This window comes from Triticum aestivum, chromosome 6D, assembly GCF_018294505.1.
Source record: "Triticum aestivum cultivar Chinese Spring chromosome 6D, IWGSC CS RefSeq v2.1, whole genome shotgun sequence".
NCBI lineage: Eukaryota > Viridiplantae > Streptophyta > Magnoliopsida > Poales > Poaceae > Triticum > Triticum aestivum.
The window spans coordinates 92,545,088-92,571,053 of NC_057811.1; the positions used below are offsets into that span (position 1 = coordinate 92,545,088).

Consider the following 25,966-nt stretch of genomic DNA (forward strand, 5'->3'; position numbering starts at 1 on the left):
GAACACAGGAAATAACTTCTAACCAGAGATCGAGCAGCCATAAATTTGAGTTTAGAAAAAAGATAATACAATTTTCGAGCATATATCCCTTCTAAAGAAGGGGCAAAGACTACACAATATTCGGGCATTAACCCTGTCTATGACACAAGGATTTGAAAAGATCGGCCATTGACGAATCATGGACATGATTCACCTGAAAGAACATTGCATTTAATTCTACAACACGAGCAGTCGAAGGGATCATCCAATAAATCATGAATCTGTTTGGTTTTACCCAAACAGCTAAACTCACTTCTGAATTCAGGTTCAGCATCTCGAGAAGCTCTATCTTCCACTTGTAGCAGCTTGTGTTGATCGTCCACCCATTTAATATCGTTGCCCTTAGGGCTTGAAATTTTGATTTCCTTCAGCACTTTTGCAGTCAAAATAAAGAATTTGGCAAAGTCAGCATCTTGGTGACGGCCTTTGTAATTTTCAAACACCAATTTTTTTAGATGGATCGCGAGGCATTCGATTGGATCTAGTGGGTCACACAGGTGCACATTTTTCATATCCATCTTTGGGTGTTTCTTCAACTGAAAAAAGAAGAAGAGAAAAGTGCCATATGTTAGAGCCATTTCTAACCAGATTAGGTTACTATCAGCTAACTTACCTCAAAATAAAGTTTCACATTGGCAAGGCAATCAAAGGTGAATACTCACAGTGAAATAGAGCTTTTCCAAGCGGGGAAAGCACCTGAGGATGTTTAGAACTGCATTCAACTGAGAGCCAGAAGAGTAGAGAGCCAGAACCTTCACAGTGCATATTGAGTTTGCCAAGCTGACTGGGGACATTCCCTAAAGAAAACAATGAACATAAAAAATAATGAAATGCATGTAGGTACAGCAAATGCAAGATTCAAGAAGGTTGCTACTGCTACCTTGACGACTAGAGTTGCAATCTGGAGTGTGGATACACATGGTGAAAAAAGGCCCAATATCTTCAGTTTAGGTGCACCAATTACGCGGATAGTCTCAAAACTTATGTCCGGAGGATAAAGTGACACAAATCTTTCGAGGCAGGGAGCATCCTCAATGACTAGTTCTTGTGTGCAAGCACTACGAGCACGGGAGCCAATGCTCCTAAGAGTTAGTGAGCGAATGTGGAGGCGACGCGCAGTAAGAATGTCCCACAACTGAAGGCTCTCCAAGGCACGGCATCCAGAGAGCACCTGGTCGAATACATCCTCTGAGATGGAAACGCACCGTAGGATGAGCTGCTTGAGGAGGGGGAAACTCAACGATGGTGAGATCTCGCTGGGGAAATTGCAGGAGCCGATTTTGAGCACGAGGAGGGTGGGTGCAAAGCGGAGCGCAGATGTCGGCAGCAGGAAACTAATATGAGGCGGTTCTCTCGACCATCTCCCGTAGTAGATATTGAGCTCCTGGAGTCCGTCAAGGGCTCGGGATTGGCACCAGCCGTCGAGCTCAGTGCGTCGGCTGTCTATGTCGCCGGGTGTGAACTGGATGAATGGGAAGTGGAAGCGACGGGCGGGGCCAGGGTGGTCGGAGAGGATCCTGTTGATGATGGTGGGGCGCCAGCGAAGGCTGCTAAAGAGGCTGCTATTAGCCTGAAGGTGGAGGGGAGGGGAGCACCAAAGGTGGTGCCATCGGCGGGAGAGGGCCTGCGTGCGTGCGCCGTCCTTGGTGGGGAGAAGGGAGATGATGGTACCGAGGATGGCGTCGGGGAGGCGGCTGATGGGATCCTCGGCAACCCAGTTGCCATCGTAGTTGCCACCGCGTGCCCGATTCCTTGGCCAGCTGCCAGCGATCCCATCGGATTCGCGCTTTCTTGCCACGGCGGTCGGTGCCGCCTTCTCCATGGCTGGCGGCAGGGGAGATCTAGGGTTTGGGCAGTGGTGGCGGAGGGACGCGTTTACTTAGAGCATGGCTAATAATAGCCGCCTGTTGGCTCTGTCACATTGCCATAACATTTACAACCAATTTGATAGCCCGTCCATATGAGAGATACATACTATATCATTAATATCTGACAATCAAGGCTGGGCTATAAAGGAAAAAAGTTAGGAAATTGCAAGTTTTCCACAAGGATTCATTTTTCATTTCACGTGGCATTATTGCAGTTAGAAATTAAAAAAAAACATTTATGTAATTGAAAAAGACATATGATCTGTTGCCAAAGAAAAGAGGGGCATTTGATCGGTGGTTAATTTAAGTGTGTCATATGATAAAATTCCCATGTATTCAGCCCTAAAGTGTATTAAGTGACCTATGCTTTTCTTCTGAAGGTGTGCATTCTGTATATCTTCATTGTTCTATCAAGCCCAAGTCTTATATTCTAACTAAACAACGCATTGCGCATGTTTCTGGCGAGTTTCACCAGGCAGAAAGAATCAAAATCTTTTGTTTTTACTTGACACAACTGCTACAGAGATTTAACTCAAGCCGCACCTATCCCATATCAGAACTATGCAACCTTTGCCTTTTATTAGACACAACCGCTACATAGATTCAATTCACTACAGCAGCAGCTATCCCAGATGAAACTATGTGGATATTTCACATCCCAATCAAAGTGAGAAGCGCAAGCGATAACAAAAAATCAATACTGGATGCAGCAACCAACTGCCAGAAGACCATAGCTTTCAAGGAGAGAGTCGACTTGTACGTGCACAAAACGTAGCAGTCATTAGATTACATTACAGCTTTTGGCAGTAAACTAGTGTTGCATAGTATGGCCCATCAGGATTTACAAAAGGACCTGAGATTATATATATATATATATATATATATATATATATATATATATATATATATATATACAGCCATGTCAAATTTGGGGTTTGGACAAAGAAATAAAATCATTGTGCATCAATCTGATCTATAAAACAAGCAAAAGATAATACAATCTTCAGATACCAACCCATGTCTGTAAAACGAGTAGTCAAAGCGATTCGCCACTGTCAAACCATGGATATGGTATTCTGAAAGAGAATCAACCTTATCTATAAAACGATCAGCGGAAGGAATAGGTCTTTGAAAAGTCGTGGATATCCATGTAGGCATCAACATTAGTGGAACTACTTTTAATTTCGAATTGAGCAGCTCAAGAAGATCTATTTCCCACTTGTAGCAGCTCATGTTAATAAACCAACCGTTTGCTGTTGTAGTTTCTAGGGACTCCAATTTCATTTAGCACTTCTGCATTCAAAATAAAGAAGCTCAAAAAGCGAGCATCCTGCCCACAACCTTCGTAGTTCTTCAATACCACATTTCTTTGATGGGTCTCAAGGCATTCTGTTTGATCTAGTGGGTGCCTATATAAGACTGTTGCTAACTACACTACGGTGTAGGAGTACATTATATGTCAACCAGATACTCATTATGTCACAGAAAGCAAACAAAGATGAATTGTAAAAAAAAAAAGAAGATGAATTGTCACGATGACATAGAGCTTTTCCAGGCAAGGGACTAGGGAAGGACCTCAAGACATCAAGAACTGCATCCTTTGAGGGCGAAAAGACTGGAGAGCCGAAACCTTCACGGTGCGTATTTGACAGTGTTGAGATGATGGTGCCAAGATGATTGGGACCATTCCCTAAATAAAACAATGGGCATAAAAAAATGAGTAATGATCCTCATGCAGGAACACCAAAATGGAAGATACAATACACTTGCTGCTACCTGGAAGACTTGGGCTTCATCGAGGCCCAGTTCTGGTTCACTCGAAGCGGGGATGGCTCTCTCCTCTCCCCTCCTCCCTCTGGCGACGGCGCCGCCGAGCTCGCCTTCTCCCTCCTCTCCTCCGACGCCCTCCCTCCGCTCCCCTCTGGCTTCGTCCCCCGCCCCTCCCCCCGCCCCGTCGACCTCGCTCCGTCCTCCCTGCTCCTCCCCCGCCCAACAGGTTTTGGGCGCTCGACTCTGAGGACTCAGGATCGGATTCCGATGCTCCCCCTTCCCCTCCCCATTCGGTGCTTGTGTGCGGTCTCCCCGTCGTCTCGGCTCCGGGCCGCTGCCGGAAGTTCGCGCCTGGTGGGTGTGGGCGGCCTGCCTCCGCCGTGCTGGAAGCGGACGGCTAGCGGCGTGTGTCCCGTGGGCGTCGCCGTGCTCCTGCTCCGTCTCCGGCGCGGGGGCTCCTGGGCCCTGGCGGGGGCGGCGTGGTGGTGCCGGCCCCGCCCTCTCCCCCCTCCCCGCCGGTGTCTTCCCCTGCTTGCGCTCCGTCGGGGGGTTCGTTGCTGCCTTCGTCGTCGGCGACGGTGGCGTCGTCAACCCTAGATCTGGCGTTGGTGTCTGTGAAGGGCTCTGTCCCTGGGCCGCGGGCCCACGAGTCGCCTGTTGGGCTTGTTGGGCCTGGGGATGTTCCCCCCTGAGCTGCGTGTCTGTTTTCCCCCCTCCCTCTTCTGGTGCCTGGGCCGCGGTTGACCCAGGCCCACCTCCCTGGTCCTCCCTCGGCCCTTCCTACTGGCCCAGGCCTGGCTCGGTCCGGATATATATATATGGATCCGAAAAGGTTCGGTGCCCCCATTTCTAGAGTTCTCTACTTCCTCCTCTGACCTCCGCCGCCGCCGCTCTCCCATCCGCGTCTTCTCCAGATCCATTCCTCCCCTCCTCTTTCCCTCTCGTTTGCGACGGTGGTCTCGATGGACGGCTCGCGCGGGTCCTCCAGCGAGGCCGTCTCCGGCCAGAAGCGGAGGAGGGAGGGCTCGGGCGATGCGGAGGCGGATTTGGAGTATGAGGCCGCGCTGCGCTCCAAGCTCCAGGCGACGCGTGCTCCGGCTGCTGGGACAGCGTCGGCGAAGGGCGGTTCCCCCTCGCCCGGATCTGGATCGGTGGGGGCTGGCCCCTCGGTGCCTTTGGCCAGTGCTGCGGCGGTCTCTGCAGATCCTTGGGAGGTGGCGGCTGCGGCCAGCAGGGCTGACTCCTCTGGCCCGATCCCGCCGCCCCCTCTGCATGGTGCTGCGCCCTAGGGGGGTGGTCCGCTGCGGGCTCCGGCGGCCCCTGGGGGGGCGTCGCGATTCGTGCCCCGTGGTGCGTCGGGGGCGCTGGCTCGTCGTCCCGTTGGCGCTGCTGCTGGTCGGGGTGTCGGACCCGCGTCTGGTTCTGTTGGTGATGGCATCCTTCCCCCTCCTCCTCTTGGATCTTCGCGCGTTCCTCCCCAGTCCCATGTTGCCAACCCTACCCTCACCTGCTTCGCGTGTCATCGTCCTGGGCATTTCCAATCTCGTTGCCACCCCCCCCTTTTGCCTTATCTGCAGAGAAGACGGGCACCTTACTGTTGATTGTCAGAATCGATCCAAACCACCAAGCTTTGTGCATTACGGTCTTGGTCTCCCTGGTTGCTCGTTTTTCGCCTTAGATCATGAGGTTCCTGTTGTTGCTCCAATCCCAGCGCTCTCCAACTCCGGCATTATCTCTGTCCAGTCCAAACGCATCACCTCCCAGACCCTTCTCGGTGAGCTCCGGCTTTGGGACGATGGGGGTTGGGATTGGCAAGTTCGCCAGTTGTCGGATTTTGAATTTGCTGCGACTTTCCCCTCCAAGGAAAGCCTTCGGATGATCTCCTCCTGCACCAGCTTCACGCTTCCCCTCAATCAACTGGTTGTTTCTGTCAAGGCCGCGTCTAATGGTTCTAAAGCGATCACCTCTCTGTCTGAAGTTTGGGTCCTAGTTGATGATGTTCCTCCTGCTCTCCGCTCCACTGCGTTCATCATGGCCTTCGGCGTTCTTATTGGCAAGCCCATCGAGGTTGATCAAGACTCTTTGGCTGTTCTGGGCCCGATGCGCCTGCGGGTGTGGTGCGTGGATCCTCTTTGCATCCATGGCTCCATCGACGTCTTCCCCTCGGCTGGAGGTTTCCGGCTTAGGTTTCGGGTCGAGGGAGACACGGGTCCGGCGTCGCCTCCACCTCCTCCCCCGCAACCTGCTTCCGGTAATGATGACAAGAGCAAGGACGACGATGGCTTACAGGATGATTCCTTCCACGGCAATGATCAGCGCTTTACCCAGTCGGAGTGGGATGGGCTCTCGCCTGAAGATCAGGCCCTGCTTAAGGAGAGTGCCCCGGCTGGTGGGGGTGCCAAAGATTCGCTGCCTGCTGCTGGTGGGGGGGCCACGGCTTCTGGTGGGGTGAAGGGCACACCACTCTCTGCGGTGTGCTCTAATCTGCCAGCGCGCCCTGCCTCTCCTTCTCTCTCGGGCATCGAGGATTTGCCCCGGCCGGCCCCCTGGCCTCGAAGAAGAAGAAGAAGTCGTCCGTCAAAAAGTTCTCCGCTCGCAGCAGGGCGTCTGGTGACTCCAAGCAGTCTGCGGCTGGGCTGTGCCGTAGGCTGGACGCTGACTTGGGTGCGGCCTCGGGTCCGTCTTCTGCCGCGGCTTCCCCCGTTCGTGCTCGTCCGGCGCCGTTGCGCTCGCCTGCCTCCACTGCCTGCAAGAGCGGCCGCGTCTCCAACAGCGGCGAGCGTGTTGCTGATCGGGCGGCGCGGCGCGCTGCGGCCAGGGATCTGCCTCCTTCAGGTTCGCTCCCGTGCTCCCCCTCTCCCTGTCCTCCTGTACTTTCCCCTGTGCGTTTAGTGCTCCCTTAGTCCAATGACCATCTTTTACGTATTTTAGAGGACGTAGGCATTACATGTGATCCTAGTTTCGGTGCCCCTTCATCTTTGCTAGATATTATTAGGGCTAATGAAATTGCTCAGGCGGACATTGCTAAAGCCAAGGAGGCTGTGCTGGGCCCTGTTGCCCCACTGGTTGTGGCCGGTGGGGGTGTGGAGGGACCTGATAGGGTTCAGGTTCCCTCGTTTGTGTCTAAACGTGGAGCTGGTAAACGATCTAAATCCCGCATGGCTCCAAGCAGGTCGAGTCTTCGCATTAAAAACCTTTCTCATAGATGAAGGCCTTATTCTGGAACATTAGGGGTTTCGGCGCTAGGGGGCGCCGGGACCAGCTCAAAGACTTGGTTCGCTCTGAGAATATTGATATTATTGGGCTTGTTGAAACTCTGAAACCTTCCTTCTCCCCAAATGAGTTGTCCGCTGTCACTGGGATTGATAGGTATGATTGGAATTATGTGGCTTCTTCTGGTCATTTGGGTGGTATCCTTCTTGGCACTAAAGAAGACCTTTTTGATTTCGTTGCTTTTGACCATGGGGTTTTCTGGGCTAGTACTATGGTTTCTCATCGCTCTCTCAACTCTTTATTAGAAATCATGGTGGTATACGGTCCGGCTGATCATGCTCTTTCTCATATCTTTTTGGATGAACTGCGAAATAAAATTCAGTCCTGTGACCTTCCTTTACTCATTGGGGGGGGATTTTAATTTGCTGCGTTCCCCTACGGACAAAAGTTCTTCTAACTTCTCGTGGACGCTTGCCGACACTTTTAATGCTTTCATTCAGGACACGGCTATCCGTGAAATTCCTAGGGTCGGTGCCCGTTTCACCTGGACGAACCGCCAATCTATTCCCATTCGATCTGTTCTGGATCGTGTTTTCTTCTGTCCTAGGTGGGATACCCTGTTTCCCCGAGCCGTCCTCAGAGCCCTGCCCATAGTGGGCTCTGACCACTCCCCCCTGATTATTGACGATGGAACTCATTCGGTCTCCTCTCCTCGGTTCTAGTTCGATGCATCCTGGCTCTTGGTGGAGGGTTTTGTTGACTTGATAGCGCAAAAGATCTCTACATTCCTATCTTCTAATCGACGGTCCTTTGGCCCGATGGACGACTGGCATCAGTGTTCTTATTTTCTTCGTAGATTCCTTCGTGGCTGGTATAAGAACCATTTTGCCGAGTCAAGGCGCGACAAAGTTCGGCTGGCTGCCCATATTGGCTCCCTAGATGGTCGTGCTGACGGTCCGGGCCTTTCCCCCACTGAGTGGTAGATGCGCTATGACTTAGAAGAGGCCCTTTTGGCTCTGCATCGTCAGGAGGAATTGTATTGGAGGCAAAGAGGCACCATCAATTGGACTTTAAAAGGCGACTCGCCCACTGCGTACTTCTTCGCCATTGCTAATGGCAGGCGTCGTCGATGTTTGATCGATAGCCTTCTTATAAATGGTGTCAGGATCTCTGACCAGTCTGAGATTATGAGGCATGTGGTTAATTTTTTCTCCTCTCTTCTCTCCGCTAAACCTGAGGTGGGTTTTAGACTGGCTAGTGCTTTTTGGGCCTCCCACGAACAGATATCGTATGATGAGAACGAGGATTTGCTGATTCCCCTATCTGAAGATGAGATCTTTGATACGATTCGTTCTGCCAACTCTAATGCGGCTTCTAGGCCTGATGGCTTTTCCATTCCCTTCTTTAGGCAGTTTTGGCCTCAGTTAAAGGGCCTCGTCCAGGCGATAATCCAAGGTTTTTTGCTGGGAACCGTTGACATTTCTAGGCTAAATTACGCCGTGCTCACTCTTATTCCTAAAGTCAAAGGGGCAGATCTGATTTCCCAATTTAGGCCTATTGCCTTGATCAACAACTTTGCGAAGCTTCCGGCTAAAGGTTTGGCCACTAGGCTCTCTCCGATCGCTCACCGTGCCATTAGCCCTTTTCAATCTGCGTTCATAAAGGGCAGATTTATTCTGGATGGCGTGCTCTGTTTACATGAGATTGTCCATGATTTGCGGAACCAGGGAACTAAAGCGGTGGTTCTCAAGCTCAACTTCAAGAAAGCTTACGATTCGGTGAGCTGGAATTTCCTTCGTCAAGTCCTCCTTGCTAAGGGTTTTGATGGTGCGGTGGTTCACCGTCTTATGCAGCTAGTCACGGGAGGACATACGGCTGTGTCGGTCAACGGGCATATCAGTAACTTTTTTGCTAATGGCAGGGGCCTTAGACAAGGAGACCCGGCTTCCTCCCTTCTCTTCAATTTCGTCGCGGATGCCCTCTCTCATATCCTGTCTCGCGCAGCTCTTGCCGGCCACATCACTCCTGTCAGCTCTCACCTCATCCCTAATGGCATCACTCATCTTCAATACGCGGACGACACCATTATTATGGTTGAGCTTAACGAGGCTAGTATTACTCATTTGAAATTCCTGCTTCTCTGCTTTGAAGTTCTTTCGGGCCTTAAAATCAATTTTTCAAAGAGCGAAGTCATTGTCACCGGGGTTTCTGACTCCGAGGTTCAGCGAGTCGCGCATCTCCTAAATTGTTCTCTTGGGTCCTTCCCTTTTAAATATTTGGGCCTTCCGATCTCCCCCCATAAGTTATTGGCTAAGGATTTTGCTCCGGCTGTCACCAAGGTGGGGAATAGGGTTTTACCGTGGAGAGGACGGTATAATACCTAGGTGGGCAAGGTTGCCCTCACCAATGCTTGTTTGTCTTCTTTACCAATGTTCTTAATGGGCTTCTATCTCCTGTCCGGAGGGATTCACGCGGGCTTTGACAAGCATAGGGGCGCTTTTTACTGGAACTCTCCCGACAATAAGCGCAAATATAGGATGGTGAAATGGAAATTAATCTGTAGGCCTAAGAACATGGGGGGGCTTAGGGATCATTAATACGGCGGTTATGAACAAGTGCCTCGTGATAAAGTGGTGGTGGAAAATCATGTTCCTCGAGGAGCGCCCCCTCTGGCTTTCCTTTTTCAAGGCTAAATACTTCCCGGTCTCGAGCCCCATGTTTGCTTCTTCTTCGGGTGGCTCCCAATTTTGGCTTCAGCTCGTTAAAGTTCATCCGATTTTTAAGTCTTTGGTCAAGTTTGTAGTTAGGAATGGTAAGTCTACTCGTTTCTGGTTAGATTGGTGGGTTGGGGACTCCACTCTCGCGGTGGCTTTTCCGGCTTTATTCTCTTATTGCTCTGATTCGGAGATCTCTATCTTTGAGCTCACGGTGGCCCTTCGTCGATCCCTTTCTCCTGCAGAGTTGGAAGACTGGCAACGTCTTACTGCCTGCTTCCCTGTGCTCTCGGATGAAGAAGACACAGTTGTCTGGCCTCACTCCTCTTCTGGTCGGTTTTCGGTTAAGTCTGCTTACGCTAAGCTTATTTCCGGCTCTCATACGTTGAAATTCAAGGATATTTGGAAGGCTCGTATCCCTCCTAAGATCAAAATCTTCATGTGGCAAGCTTTTCGTGGGAAGCTTCCTGCGGCTGATCAAATTCGGAAAAGGAACGGCCCGGGCTCTGATAGATGCGTTTTATGTGGGGCCATTGAAAACACTGAGCATATCTTCTTTCACTGTTCTTTGGCCAAGTTTCTTTGGAGCTGCATTCGACATTGGCTTCACGTTAATTGGAATCCTTTGTCATTCGAGGACTTGCGGCGCTGCGCCTCTGCTTTATCTGGGCTGACTAAAAGGGTGTTCTGGGTTGGTTGGGCAGCGATTTGTTGGTCGCTGTGGACTACTAGAAACAAGTTTACTATTGAGCATATCTTTCCGGCTAACCCTGTGAGCTGCTTATTTAAAGCTCGTGTCCTATTGCAGCAGTGAAGATTATTGACTAAGGAGGTGGACTTCGAGGCTTTTGACGATATGTTATCTAAGATGCGGTATACGGCTTCCTCCCTGCTGCGGCGATCCCGAATGATGACTTAGTCTCCTGCTCCTTTTGGTTTCGATGTTGGCCCGCGTGCCATGATTGGCTAGGTAGCAATGTATTCGTACTTATTAGAGGTTGTTATGATACTTTGTTGGTCTAATGGTTGTGGTATGACTCTGCCTGGTGGCTTTATTTATAAAGTCGGGCATATGCCTTTTCTCTAAAAAAAGTTCTGGTTCACTCGAAGGACGACCAGAGAAGTCAATGGTGAAGCAGAGTGGAGCGGGCCATCCTTGGCGGGGAGGAAGGCAGATGCGGATGGCATCGGGGAGGTGGCTCACGAGATCGCCGTCGCGGTGCCCCCTCCGTCCCCGCTTCCGTGCGTTGCTTCCGGCGACCCCACCGGATCGCGCTCCTGCCCTCTTCGCCCGTCGCTCCTTGAGACCAATCACCGCTCGCCGCCCCTTATCCCTAGCGGCGTCGCCCTGACCTTGCCTGATGGGCAAAGGAACAGGGAGGTCAGGAGCGGATGTCGGCCGCCACGACGAGATGGCGACGAGTGATTAGGGTTGGGAGGAGACGACAGCCGGGTGGCGGCGCCGTGGGGGCGGGGAATGGCGAGCGCCGGAACGGAGAATCCGGGGGTTCTCGCGTCAAACTTCAAACCGTGACACCGTTCTTTGTAACGATTTGGGTCGAGATACAAAATTCATCGTGGGCCTAGAAATTCCATGTGTCGTGGGTTTGTCACAGCAGATGTCCTAATGTGAGGACTTAGTCGTGGAGCCATCCCGACGGGTTAGCTTAAAGGGGTTAAAGCGGGACAAAGGACGCAAGGAGTTTATACTGGTTCGGCCCCTTGCGGTGAAGGTAAAGGCCTAATCCAGTTAATGTGGAATTGCTAAGGTTTCGATGACCAGGGAGCGAATCCGCTTGACCTGGCTCTCGAGTTGTTGTTTGTTGTCCCTGAACCGCCGCCGGGTCATCCCTTTATATACACAGGTTGACGCTCGGCGGTTTACAGAATCCCGAGGCCGGCTCATACACGTGTCCGGCTCGGTTTCTATCCTTTCCTATCTTACAACACAAGTTATACACCTTATGGCGGTCTATGTCTACGGGCCCTAATCCGCCTTTGGGCCCTGGGCTTTTAGATCTCTATAGTAAAGCGCCATACTCCTTGTCTTCATGGGCTTCAAATATGGATAACTCATTACAGATATAACCCGGCCCCTCCTGGGCGGTTTATACTCAGTAGTTATATCCCCAACATTAGGCCCCAGATTGATTTGAACCTGTTCATGTCAATCTTCAACACTTAGGAAAATTTCTTCTTCAGCGCCTTCGAGTAAACCTTGTAATCCGCCATGACGTCATCTTCCAGGATTATAGTATACCGTCATGACGTCACCTGTTCATTAAAAAATCATATATATACCTTACTTTTATTAATGAGCCTCCGAAAACCGAGGCGACAGCTCTGTCACATATCCATTTTTTCGGCTCCTTGATTCCCGCGCCTGTCGCTTATCCCTTCGTCTTATAAATAGGGCCGAGGGTCCCTTTCCTTTTCTCCCCTTGCCTCTTCGTCTTTCTTCCACCTCGCGTCGCCTCAGTACTCGAGCGCTGCCGCCGCCGTCGACCTTCACCTCTGCCCCAACAACGGCCGCTGCATCAACCTGATTCGACCAGATTTTCGTCCGCACGCCTCCGCATTCAACAGCCCTGGTGAGTCTCTTTGCTCTTTCCCATAGATCCCGTTTAGGGTTTCATCGAGTTCATCGAAGCTTAGTACTGTTCTTCCTTGTTCTTCTCCGTAGCGTAAATGGCGAGTTCAGATCTGATATTTTCCTGTGCAGTCGTAGTTTATAGTTCCCTTTTTCATCATTAGAGCATCCTCTTCATATAGAAAAATCTCATCTGGATCTGATGAAGTGCTTAAACACCTGTATTTTAGGTCTGAATATATTTTGATTTGCTGACATGCTGCAGATCTGAATTTATCATATCAATCTATGAAACCTGTTTTTCCATCACTTAGTTATTTCAGATCTGTACCTTCCATACCCGCATAGGCGGTTTAACTTTAGAAATTGATAATCCGGCAGGTACCATTAGTCCCCTCTTAAACCGCCGATTTGTTTATCTTTGTAACCCCTCCAATGCCAGACTCCGGTTTAACAATGTGTATACGCCTCAACATCTTCTCCTGCTGATCTTGCGACGCTTTATACTTGTCAGTCATGATTCTTAAACCGGCATTTTATCTGTAATTTCAGCTTTTCATTGAAATGGCCAAGCAATTTTATTCCTGCAATTGGGTTCCGTCCCGGGTTACCGAGGAACAACTGAACGGGTTAGTCAACACTGGCGCTTTAGCAAAAAAGGATATCATCCACTGGAGAGTCCCTGGTCCAGAAAATCCTCCTGAACCTAAGGATGGAGAAGTGATTGTGTTCGTTGATCATCTGGGCCGAGGGTTTAGCCCTCCCGGATCAAAAAATTTCTGTGATGTGCTTGCTAGCTTCCAACTCCATCCTCAAGATATTGGACCAAACTCTATGTCCAATGTTTGCAACTTCCAAGTATTTTGCGAGGCTTACCTCCAAGAGGAGCCCACAGTTGAACTGTTTAGGGATTTCTTCTATTTGAACCGCCGTACAGAATTTACAGACGGACCCAATACTGAGCTTGGCGGGATGGCAATCCAGAAGAGGAAAGATGTCAGCTTCCCTCATGCCAAGCATCATAGTCACCCCAAGGACTGGAATTAGACTTGGTTTTACTGCCAAGATACGTCTCCAACTGACGAGAACCCTTTGCCGGGTTATCGTCCTCACCGGCTTACCAATACACATCCATTTCCCCAACGGCTTAGCGCCAAGGAATGATCCAAGTATGCACCACAGCTTTCAAAGCTTCGGGCCTTCGTTGCAAACGGTTTAACAGGCGTCGATTTTGTTCGTTGCTGGATCTCCTGGAGCATTCTGCCTTTAAGCCGACGCCCCGGTTTAATGTGCGAGTACACAGGGGGCTTGAAAGATCCTCAACGACATATTGACATTCAGCTAATAGAAGATGAAGTTACTGAAGCTGTTAAAAAGATACTGGATGAATCGGTGGCTGTCTGCAGCAAAACAGGGCTGAATCCCTTCTGTGCTTCCCATAAACCGCCAGCTGTAAGTATCCTATAACTATTGCTTTAATTCGATCCTTTTATATATCCTCTCAAAATTTCGTCAATCTTTGACAGGGTGATGATCCGTTCTGGAAGAAGAAATCACAGGATAAACCAGCAAAGACACCTCGCCCCAAGACTAAGGTTATCAAGAAACCTGCCAAAAAGAAAACCACTGAGTCCTCCGAATTAAACGTTGATGATGATCTGGATAACCCGGAATCAGAGGTAGAACTTGACTCTCTTGGCTCCCTTTTCATACACCTCATTGACAATGACTATTATCAGGATGACGCTGAAGGCAGCCAAGCTGATGATGTAGAGGTAATTATTCTTTCCTCCGGTTCAGATCCTCTGCCAACACAGAAAATCCGTCAACCAAACTGGAAAGTAAGATTTTCTCACCCCCTAGCTCACTTGGACCCAAACTTTCTTTTGAAGAAGCAGCAACACGAAGCTCGCCGCACAACCCGGCACAGCGGCCAAGTAGTTACTTCAGCCGGTTTACCAAACACTCCGGTCCGGAAACGTCGATCAGAGGTCTCATATATTTTTGATATTTCTTATCCCAAGGCGGGTCATTTCCGACAGCCTCTTAATCCGTCTGATTCAAACTATCAGGGAACACCTATTCATCATCTGGCGAGTCGACGGCCACACAACTTCCAACCCTCGAGACGGTTCCTGGGTGAGTTATGCTTTAAGTTTACTTTTAACACCTTATGTTTACCCAATGTACTGACCTTTATGTTTGTTCTTCTCAGTGCCAAGCCTAGACCCAGCAAAAAGGCCAAGTTAAGTAAACCGGCTGATGATAATGTGGTCACTGAACCGGAAGAAGCAAATGCTGACGCCATGCTTGATGATCCACCACCGCAAGATCATGACTTTTTCGTTGAACAAGTAGAAGTTGATCCAACGGGCCATGTTAATAAACCGACAAGCCCGGTCCGAGCTGCTGATAAACCGTCAAGCCCAGTCAAGGCTGCTGATGACAAAGCGGATGATATTATGATTACTGGCTTCGGCCACACCACCCCTGGCAATCCTGTCGCTTTATCAAAGCATAGTGCCAAGGAAGAATTTTCTGCTATGGACAAAGGCAAGTGGAATGCGGATTTGTCAAGCTATGCCCACCTTAACGCCCAAGACATTCATTCTGGCTTTTTGAACCGTCTGTACACAAGCCGCGACTATGAAGCCGGTTTAGTGAACCTGATGAAAGAGCGATATGAGGTAACTGCTGCTTAACTCTGCATAACTGTTTCTCTCTTGTGTCAAATTTCTAATATCAACTCCAGTAGCCCCCAAGGGCCGGTTTATCTTTTCAAGATGAACCGGGACTTTAGAATATTAATCTTGCAACTTTCGCCTGTGTAGCCCCCAAGGGCCGGTTTATTCTTTCAAGATGAACCGGGACTTTTATCCTGCCAAATTTCTTGTTGAATATCGTTGTACACCAATCATCTAGTAAGCTGGCTAATGGAAGAATACCCGTAATGTTATTTTGAGCAAATATACATTAGCCCCCAAGTGCCAGGAATAATACTTGTATTGAGCTTGGGACTTGTAAAAACTTCTGATAATAAGCAAATAGGCATTAGCCCCCAAGTGCCAAGTGTATAACTTGTTATGTGCTTGGTACTTCAAATATGTGCTGCCAACTCATGATATGTATGTCTCTTATAGGCTGAGCTAAGCAAAAAGGAATCCCAAACCGCTGACCTTCAAGAAAACATCAAGTCCCAACAAGCAGAAACCTCCAAAACCAAAGATGAGCTGACCAGTGCCTTAGCAGCCATGGAGAAGCTGAAGGAGAGTTTCAAGAAGGAACGGGCGGATTGGGACATAGAGAAATCCACATTGCAGAAAAGGGCTGAAGATGCAGAAGCAGCCCTTAAACCGGTGGTAGAAGAGCTGACTGGTTTGAAGCGGCAGATAAATGCCATGACCACTGCTGTGTTTGGTAAATATCCTTATTATAAGCTTTCAACATGTATTATCCCATAAGCTGCCGGTTTATTGATGTTCGTAATGATGCAGGAACTCGCATTACCCATCTGGGCTCTGACATGCAGAAGAAATTGAAGGCTGCCTATACTCTTATAGAGCAATTATATACCGGCGCGTAATGGATCATATGTACTGCCTCTCATAACAAGCCGCCCCCAAGTTTAATCAAGGAAACCTTAGAAAGGTTGTCGATGCTGCCTGCCCGGTTTGAAGAGTTAAAAACATCAGCTGCAAGGGGAGGTGCTCTGACCGCACTAACCCGGGCGAAAGCATGGGTACCTGATCTTGATCCGGCTTACGTGTGGAATGGCTATCCAAGCTTAAGGGAGGACGGATCATATTTTGATAATGATGATCTCCGAGCTTTAACGAGGAAAATGCGCCTTCTTCAGGAGATACGCAACGCTGAAACGCCCCTGTTACACTACAATGATGCAACTCTCCATTAACAATGGTCATTGATTTGGACCGCCGGATTATCTGCCCGGCCAAAGTTTCATCCTCCGGTAACTCGCCCCGGTTCATATACGCCAAATATGGGACCGTCCAATCTAGGATAACGTGAAGAGCCGCCACCAACTGAGCCTTCGGGTCAGGAACAGCCAAATCCTCCTCTGTAGGTAGCTTGACTGACGGGTTATGCAAAACATCCAGAAAAGCATTGGGTGGCACCGGTTTACGTTGGGAACCCAAATGGCTCAAAGCGTCCGCCGCTTCGTTCTTTCGACGGTCCACATGATCAACCTGATAACCTTTGAAGTGACCAGCAACAATATCCACCTCTCGACGATATGCTGCCATGAGCGGGTCCTTGGAATCCCAAGTACCAGACACCTGTTGGGCCAACCGGTCCGAGTCACCAAAGCACTTAACCCGGCTTAAATTCATCTCCTTAGCCATTCGAAGACCGTGGAGTAAAGCCTCATATTCAGCTGCATTGTTAGTGCAAGGGAACATTAAACGAAGAACATAACAAAACTTATCACCTCGTGGGGCAGTTAACACGACTCTAGCCCCCGAGCCCTCCAATTGCCTGGATCCATCGAAATGAATAGTCCAATAAGTATGATCCGGCTTTTCCTCCGGCGCCTGTAACTCCGTCCAGTCATTGATGAAATCCACAAGTGCTTGGGACTTGATTGTCGTCCGAGACACATATTTTAACCCGTGAGGTCCAAGCTCAATGGCCCACTTGGCAACCCGGCCAGTTACTTCCCTATTTTGGATTATATCTCCCAAAGGGGCAGAACTGACCACAGTGATGGGATGACCCTGAAAATACTGCTTAAGCTTCCGGCTTGCCATGAAAACTCCATACACTAGTTTCTGCCAATGTGAGTATCTCTGTTTGGACTCAATAAGCACCTCACTGATATAATAAACCGGCCGTTGAACCGGATATTCCTTCCCAGCCTCCTTGCGCTCCACTACAATGGCCACATAACAACAGCGGCTCTTTATCGACCGGAGCAGCAAGGACAGGCGGCTCAGCTAACTGTTTTTTCAAGTCCTCAAACGCCGCATTAGCAGCATCACTCCAGACAAAATTGTCTGTCTTTTTCATCATCTGATATAGAGGGATAGCCTTCTCTCCCAATCGGCTGATAAACCGGCTCAGCGCTGCAATACGACCCGCCAGAGGTTGAACATCATTGATACACGCCGGTTTAGCCAGAGACGTAATAGCTTTGATTTTTTCCGGATTAGCTTCAATGCCCCTGTTAGACACCAGAAACCCCAAGAGCTTGCCTGCTGGTACACCAAAAACACACTTGGCCGGATTAAGCATCATCTTATAGACTCGGAGATTATCAAAAGTTTCCTTCAAATCATCTATTAACGTCTCCTCTTTCCTGGACTTCACCACAATATCATCCACATAAGCATGAACATTACGCCCAATCTGATTATGAAGACAATTCTGCACACAGCGCTGATAAGTTGCCTGGGCACTCTTGAGCCCAAAAGGCATAGATACACAGCAGAAGGCTCCAAAGGGAGTTATAAAAGTTGTCTTCTCCTGGTCCTTAACTGCCATTTTGATCTGATGATAACCAGAATAAGCATCCAGAAAACTCAAACGCTCTAATTTGATCAATACGAGGGGGAGCAAAGGGATCAGCTGGACAAGCCTTGTTCAAATCTGTGTATCCACACACATACGCCAAGTGCCGTTCTTCTTAAGTACCAGCACCGGGTTAGCCAACCACTCAGGATGAAATACTTCAATAATAAATCCAGCCGCCAAGAGCCTGGCTACCTCCTCACCAATGGCCTTGCGCCTCTCTTCATTGAGGCGGCAGAGAAACTGCTTGAACGGTTTAAACTTGGGATCGATATTAAGAGTGTGCTCAGCGAGTTTCCTCGGTACACCTGGCATGTCAGAAGGTTTCCATGCAAAGATGTCCTGGTTCTCAAGGATGAACTCGATGAGCGCGCTTTCCTATTTCGGATCCAGGTTAGCGCTGATGCTAAACTACTTGAATGAATCGCCAGGAACAAAATCAACCAGCTTAGTCTCATCAGCCGATTTAAACTTCAAAGCCGGATCATGCTCTGTAGTTGGCTTTTTCAAAGAAGTCATATCTGCCGGATCAACATTGTCCTTGTAGAACTTCAACTCCTCTATTGCACAAACCGACTCAGCATAGGCCGCATCACCTTCTTCACATTCCAAAGCGATCTTACGGCTCCCATGTACTGTGATGGTCCCCTTATGACCCGGCATTTTGAGCTGCAGATAAACATAACAGGGCCTTGCCATGAACTTAGCATAAGCCGGCCGTCCAAACAGGGCATGATACAGGCTCTTGATTTTTACCACTTCAAAAGTCAAGGTCTGATTTTTACCGCTTCAAAAGTCAAGGTCTCTGATCTTGAATCATGCTCATCTCCAAAAGCAACCTCCAGAGCTATCTTACCAACTGGATACGCCGATTTACCAGGCACCACACCATGAAAAACGGTGTTTGACGGTTTAAGATTTTTATCTGTTAACCCCATGCGACGGAAGGTTTCATAATAAAGGATGTTGATACTGCTCCCCCCATCCATGAGCACTTTGGTGAACTTATACCCTCCAACCTGAGGCGCCACCACCAATGCCAGATGACCCGGATTATCAACCCGGGGCGGATGATCTTCTCGACTCCACACAATGGGCTGTTCAGACCAGCGCAAGTAACGGGGCACCGCCGGTTCAACGGAGTTCACTGCCCTTTTATGAAGCTTCTGATCGCGCTTGCACAGGCTAGTGGTGAAGACATGATACTGCCCACTATTCAACTGCTTCGGGTTGCTCTGGTAACCCGACTGTTGCTGCTGCTGTCTCCCCTGATGATTATAACCACCCTGGTTGCCCTGACTGCCCTGATTGCCATACCCGCTTTGATTACCTTGAAATCCTGAGCCAGAACTGCCTCCACCATAACCCGGCCCATGAGAACTGGGCCCTGAACCACTAGACGGTCCATGATCATATTGGAAAAGATCCGAATTCTTGAACTCCCGCATAATAAAGCAATCATTCCAGAGGTGCGTAGCTGGCCTTTCTTTCGTCCCGTGCCTTGGGCATGGCTGATTTAACAGGCGCTCAAGATTGACACCTGATCCTCCACCCCGCGGGGCGGCTTACCCTTTCGATGCTGACTATTATTCTGCGTGTTGGTGTTAGCCACAAAATCTAAACTGTTATCTGCTTTACGCTTACCGTTGTTTCCATGGCCCGTCGGGTTATGCTGCTGCCCTTTGGTGTTGCCGCTCTTCTTTCCCTTTCCCGGCTTTTCATCTTCAGACTCAGGGTCCTTGGTACTATCAGAGCCGGCATACTTGACCAGAGCTGCCATAAGCGTCCCCATGTCATCGCAGTGACGCTTGAGCCGTCCCAACTTCAGCTTCAAAGGCGCGAACCGGCAATTGCCTTCCAACGTTAACACTGCTGTATCAGCATTGATGCGGTCCGATGAATGCAAAATTTCTGAAACTCGGCGCACCCAATGGGTTGTCGATTCTCCTTCCTCTTGGACACAGGCAGCTAAATCCACAATTGACATGGGCTGCTTGCACGTGTCCTTGAAATTCTGGATAAACCGGCTCTTTAACTCGGCCCATGACCCAATGGAGTTAGCTGGCAAATTTTTCAGCCAAGTGCGAGTTGTTCCCTCCAACATCATGGTGAAGTATTTAGCACATGCCGCATCATCCACATCCAGCATCTCCATCGCCATCTCATAGCTTTTGATCCATGACTCGGGGGGTAAGTATGCAGTGTAATTGGGCACTTTACGTGGACCCTTGAAATCCTTGGGCAGCCGTACATTACGTAGAGCCGGGGTGAGACACGGTACCCCCAAAGAACTGGAGGTAACTCCTGGTTCCACCAAAGTTGTTGGACGAACTGGAGTAAGCTGACGGGCCGCGTACTGCGCCGCTAACTCGGCTTCTCGACGTGCCCTACCATGATCCACCACATCCTGAGCATTAGCACCACCGCCCGCCGGGTTATGCCCTCGAGGCGGGTTACGGTTCCGCGCACTGCTTGACACAGTCGGTTCATCAATGCGCCTGTTGTAACTCCGGCTTGGGCGGGGAGTGGAATGAATCCCCTCGCGGCTGTATGAATAAGCCTGCTGCTGAGTCAAGGCTGTCTGAAGGAGCTCTCTAGCCCGTCGTGTCTCAACCGCTACTGGAGACTCGCCTTCGATCGGGAGAGCCACCAATCGTGAAGCGGCGGCGACTATGTTATCCAACGGTTTAGAGTAATGACCCGGAGGCGTTGAGACGTGCTGCGACAAGACATTGTTCTAACGAGGCGGATCCATCGGGCGCGGCTGAACCGGCGCCCCCGTTCTAGGTGCCTCCACCCGGTTTACCACTGGCTGGTTACAGGTTCCTGCTCCTGGCGTGTTAAAGAGATTCCTTGCCTCATAAACCTGAGGCAGGTGAGACCGGTACCTTCTCCTCATGACATCATTTGACGCGCTCTGATCCAACATAAGTCGGTAAGCTTGTGCATCCAACTCAGCCCGCTCTGCAGCCATCCTGGTGTCCTCAGCTGCCAGGTCTGCCTTGGCCTGAGTTATCTGATCCTTTACTTTCGCAACTTCCGCGTTATGCTCATCCTGATCCGCCGGGTTAACTTCGCCGCTAGTAGCGTTGCCAAAGCATCAAATAAGTCAGACAAAACCTGAGCCGGCGGCCGCGCAGGGCCTCCTGCCCCGGCTGCTGTCGCCGCTGCTGACCCGGAGATCACCGCCGCTGCAGTCGAAGAGTGCTGCGCAGGCTGTGTACCAGCCATGAAGATCGCAACCCGGCTCGGCGGATCAAAGGGGTCCGAAATACTGTCGCCATCGGAACAGCCCCCAAACCGGCCATCTTGCAGTTGGTACAACGACTCGGTCTCCCCGGTAGATGACTCGTCATCAGAGTAAACGACGGTTTCACCACCAGATGCCAATCTATCCTCAGATTCTGCTCCGTGGATAACTCCCACGAAGGCACGCTTCATAGCAGGCTGCACTCGGGCGGGTCTCGCACGGTGAGCCGTTTCGACGATGTCGGTGCAGATGTCCGGCTTAGGGCCTGGTTCGCCGATCTTGCCAATGAAGACGTGAATGCCGCCGAAGGGGACCTGGACCCGTACTCAATTGAGCCGGCCTCGGGGCCCCAGCCTGCGTCGTCGATGTAGAGCTTGCCGCGACGACTCTTGGTCATCCGGCCCACAGCATATCCCTTGAGCCCTTCGAAGCTGCCATCTAAGAACTTGAAACCATCGTGCGATAGCCCCATGGTGGGCACCAACTGTCGTGGGTTTGTCACGGCAGATGTCCTAATGTGAGGACTTAGTCGTGGAGCCATCGCGACGGGTTAGCTTAAATGGGTTAAAGCGGGACAAAGGACGCAAGGAGTTTATACTGGTTCGGCCCCTTGCGGTGAAGGTAAAGGCCTAATCCAGTTGATGTGGAATTGCTAGGGTTTCGATGACCAGGGAGCGAATCCGCTTGACCTGGCTCTCGAGTTGTTGTTTGTTGTCCCTAAACCGCCGCCGGGTCATCCCTTTATATACACAGGTTGACGCCCGACGGTTTACAGCATCCCGAGGCCGGCTCATAAACGTGTCCGGCTCGGTTTCTATCCTTTCCTATCTTACAACACAAGTTATACACCTTATGACGGTTTATGTCTACGGGCCTTAATCCGCCTTTGGGCCCTGGGCTTTTAGATCTCTATAGTAAAGCGCCATACTCCTTGTCTTCATGGGCTTCAAATATGGATAACTCATTACAGATATAACCCCAACACCTGGGCGGTTTATACTCAGTAGTTATATCCCCAACACCATGCGCTGTGCAAAATAAATACTCCCTCCATAAGTAGTGATAACTGATAATCGCTCTTATATTTCTTCACACAGGGAGTACAACCTAGAGGACAGATTGTCTAAAAAAAACCTAGAGGGCACATATATAATAGCAACGGTAGAATGTAGATACACACTTCATCCTCTCTTTTTCTCACATCTCACATAAATAAATGATCACATCTGGCTGCACAAATTCCTGGTGCCACGATTCATGTCACATATTCCATCCATAAACGAAACAAACTGAAAGCAAGACAAAACAGAGTGAAAGATCAGGCGGAGTGAGCTACGGAGCTTACATGTTTAGACAGGATCTCTGTCTAACTTTAAATTTTAAAACTGAGAAACGTCTGAGCACTTCACATGGTTTGTGACAACTGATGCATCTGGTGAACGGTATCAAGGCATTATGAACCACTACATATGGTTCCACTTCCACGCAGCATATGTTCCACATTGCACATGGTAGTAAGTAGTAAGGCATTTTCTAACTGAATTCAGGGAAACACCTAGAAGGAAATGGCCCACTTATCGGTATTACGGCAGAACACTTGTTCAACATGACACCCTGATGTAAATGTCTCCATATGCAGTTGAGTCCTCGACGTGTTCTCTGCTATTGCCAAAAAAAGACAAAATGGTTAAGAAATATGCGAATAGAGCTGTCAGCCAAGTATCTGAAGTTTTACAGTAATAGACAAGCAAAGGGATGCATGCACTTCGATTGAAATCTAAAATCTATACACTGGAGAAAAGAGAAGCCCTTATTGAAATCAAACACAATAAGCAATCAGCTACAGGGTCCGGCTAACATTTATTTTTGTGCTGCTTCCATATAATATTGCAAATAAAATTTAACCCTCCATAACCTATCCTGAATCTAGAACTATGCATGTCGCTGCCATGGGAAGTGAAAGGAGTTTCTAATTCATGAAGTCAGTGCATAGATTTTAGATTTCAATCGAAGTGCAAACCAACAACACATGAGGCAGTAAGCAAAACGATACATAATGTGTAAATGGCAAGTTAGCAACCAACTGCCACAACAGAGTTGCTTTCATGCAGATATTGACACTGACTTGTAAATTCAGAACTGGGAAAAAGCAAAATCTTCTGATGTAAAACAACTCCCAAAATTGACCGTAGTGAGCAGGGACACTGTATATGCACTGAACTAAAGATTTTGTTCCATTTCTCTCCCTTTAATTTCAACAGAGCAATACACATGCTTATGTAGAAAAGCTGACTAATAGGTAATAGCAATAAATAGTACATCCGCTGTAAACAAATATAAGACATTTTAGGTCACTAGCTTTTACATATCTTATATTTGTTTACAGAGGGAGTACTAACGAACAAGCCATGCCTAAGTAGGAAGATAAAATAAGAGAAGAATTGTGTAGCCTGATCATGTTGCAACTTTTGGCGGTAAATTATTTTTGTATGGCATACCCTGTCGGAAATTACAGAGGAATTTCAGAGTTTAGAATGCAAATAGAGCAGCCATAATAAGTTTAGGTTTTGAACAAAAAATCAAGACAATCTTCAAGCATTAATCTCGTCTACAAAGTGAGGAAAAGACAATATGATCTTCAGGCTTTAACTCCATCTACAAAACGAGCAGTCCAAGGAATTGGCCACAAAAAAAAAATCATGGATATGCTTCTTCTCAAAGAGAATTACCTCATTCAGAAAACAAGCAGTCGAAAGGATCGGTCAATGACAAGTCATGGACACGCAGGTAGTTAATGACATCATCCAAACCACATTTGAAATCAAATTGAGCATCTTGAGAAGCCCTATTCTCCACTTGCAGCAAATCCAGTTGAATAGCCACCCAGTCACCGTTGTTGTTCTTAGGGACTCCAAATTTGATTTTCTTTAGGACCACTGCATTCAAAACAAAGAACTTGGCAAAGCCAACATCCTGCCCACAGCCTTCGTAATTCAGTATCACCAATTCTTTGAGATGGGTCCCAAGACATTCGACTGAATCTAGTGGACCATATAGAGACACGTCTTTCACATCCATCTTTGAATTTTTCTGCAGCTAGAAACAGAAAGAGGAGGCATATGTCAAAGCTGGTGGTAACTAGACTAGATTACATGCCAATCAACTACTAGATTGTATGAGAATCAAATATTTATGTTGAGAATAGCAAGGATGAATACTCACAACAACGTAGAGCCTTTCCAAGCAGGGGAAGCACTTGAGGATGTCAAGAACAACATTCAGTCGAGGGCCAGAAGTGAGAGCTAAAGCCTTCACAGTGTGCATCAAGTTTGTCAAGCTGATCGGCATCGTTCCCTAGAGAAAACACCCGAGCGTAAAAATGTATTCTGCAAAGGAATGTGCAATGCAAGATTGGAGAAGTCTGCTGCTTCTACCTGGAATACTGCAACACCAGCTGACAAAGGGCCTAACATCTCCAGTTTAGGTGCCCGGATTAACTGAATAGTCCCACCGCCTCTGCCCCAAGAAGGTAGCAGCAACCTTTCAAGGCGAGGCACATCCTCAATGACAAGCTCTTTGTGACCAGCACAAACGGAGAAGCCAATGCGCCGAAGAGTCGGTGAGCTAATGCGGAGGTGGCCGACAACAAAGATGTTCCAGAGCAGCAGGTTCTCCAAGGCCTTGCAGCTAGAGAGCATGCCATGTAGGAACTCCTCCGACAAGGAAACGTAGTGTAGTGTGAGGTCCTTCAGGTAGGGGAAATTCGACAGTGGCACGACCTCTTTGGAGAAATTGCAGCCGCCGATTTTGGCCACGACGAGGGTGGATGCCAGGCGGTACAGAGACGACGCCAGCGCGTGATCCGTCTCGGGCCGCGGCGACGGACGAACGAATCTGATGTCGAGCTCCTGGAGGTTGGTGAGGGCCTGGGAGCGGAGCCAGCCGTCGACCTGTGCGTAGCTGTCGCCGAGGTGGATGGAGGGGCAGCGGAAGCGGCGTGCGGGGCCGGGGTGCTCGGAGAGGATTTTGGAGAGGAAGGAGGCGAGCTCACTGAGGTTGGCGCAGAGGCTGGGAGCGACCTCGAGGTTCAGGGGGGCGGAGCGCCAGAGGTGGCGCCACCGGCGAGAGATGGCCTGCGTGCGGGCGCCCTCCTTGGTGGGGAGGAGGGAGATGATGGTGCCCAGGATGGCGTCGGGGAGACCGCTTATGATATCGCCGTAGCAGTTGTCACTCTGACCCCGCTTCCGTGGAATGCCTCCGGCGGCTCCGCCGGGTTCGCGGTTCTTGGCGGTGGGTGCCGTGGCCTTCTCCATGGCCGGCGGCCGGCGAGGACGGAGGGTTTGGTCGGTGGAATGGGGGACGAGGAAATCGGGACCGTGGGTTTGTGGGCTTTTCGTCCCTAAGTGGCACAGACCTGGACAGATGGGCCAGCCCGGCCCGGCCCAGCCCACCCAGGCACGCGTGCCTAGCTCCCTGGCCTAGACACGACTCACATAATATATGGGCCGATATGGGCGCATGTTAGGCACGCCAGTCCGGGTAGGATTTACCTATTGGGTTGTTTTGGGCCTATAATTGAGCTTATTAAGTTTGTACTTTGTACTATCCCATTGTTACATTCTAGCCAAAGATGAGGCCTTCTCAGGGCATGTGTTCTCTGGACCGTCCGATTGAGCTTCCAAACACTCGTCGTCGTTTTTCTTGATGGACTGGCCGTTGGATAGGAGTTGATGTGACAATCAATGAATAGTGCATGTCGTTTTTCACGCGTTCCACCGTCCTGTGTTAATATGAGAGGTGGGGCACAGACGGAGTGAGCCCTTGTTGTCATCGGCTGCAGAAATGGGTCTGGCCGGTTCCGGTTTTAATAGGCGCAGGGCTCATGCCACCGCCAGTAAATTTTGGGTGCCGCCGAGGGCAGACTCAGGATTTCATGTGTTGGCCCTTGCATGGTGTTCCGTAGATGGTTGGGTTGCGAGTATGGTGAGGAGGG

The 25,966-nt window shown here is 49.6% G+C and overlaps 1 protein-coding gene across 10 annotated transcripts; it reads right to left on the reverse strand.

Moving 5' to 3' along the window:
• On the reverse strand, positions 1-25,347 carry LOC123143791 (FBD-associated F-box protein At5g60610). Of its 10 annotated transcripts, none has more exons than XR_006471052.1 (7): positions 24,408-25,347; positions 24,196-24,327; positions 23,703-24,063; positions 22,319-22,632; positions 3,483-3,597; positions 702-836; positions 1-575 (listed from the first exon to the last, which is right to left on the reverse strand). XR_006471052.1 is itself a non-coding variant. In XM_044562779.1 (4 exons), the coding sequence occupies exons 1-3, from the start codon at positions 25,284-25,286 to the stop codon at positions 23,704-23,706; spliced, it is 1,377 nt and encodes a 458-aa protein (XP_044418714.1). In that variant the 5' UTR covers positions 25,287-25,347; the 3' UTR covers positions 22,217-22,632; position 23,703. The 10 variants fall into 10 exon arrangements, 2 of the variants coding, with proteins under 2 accessions (XP_044418713.1, XP_044418714.1); XR_006471047.1 differs by having other exon boundaries at positions 22,529-22,632; positions 23,703-24,069; XR_006471050.1 differs by having other exon boundaries at positions 736-836; positions 23,703-24,069.
• Between the last annotated feature and the right edge of the window lie 619 nt (positions 25,348-25,966).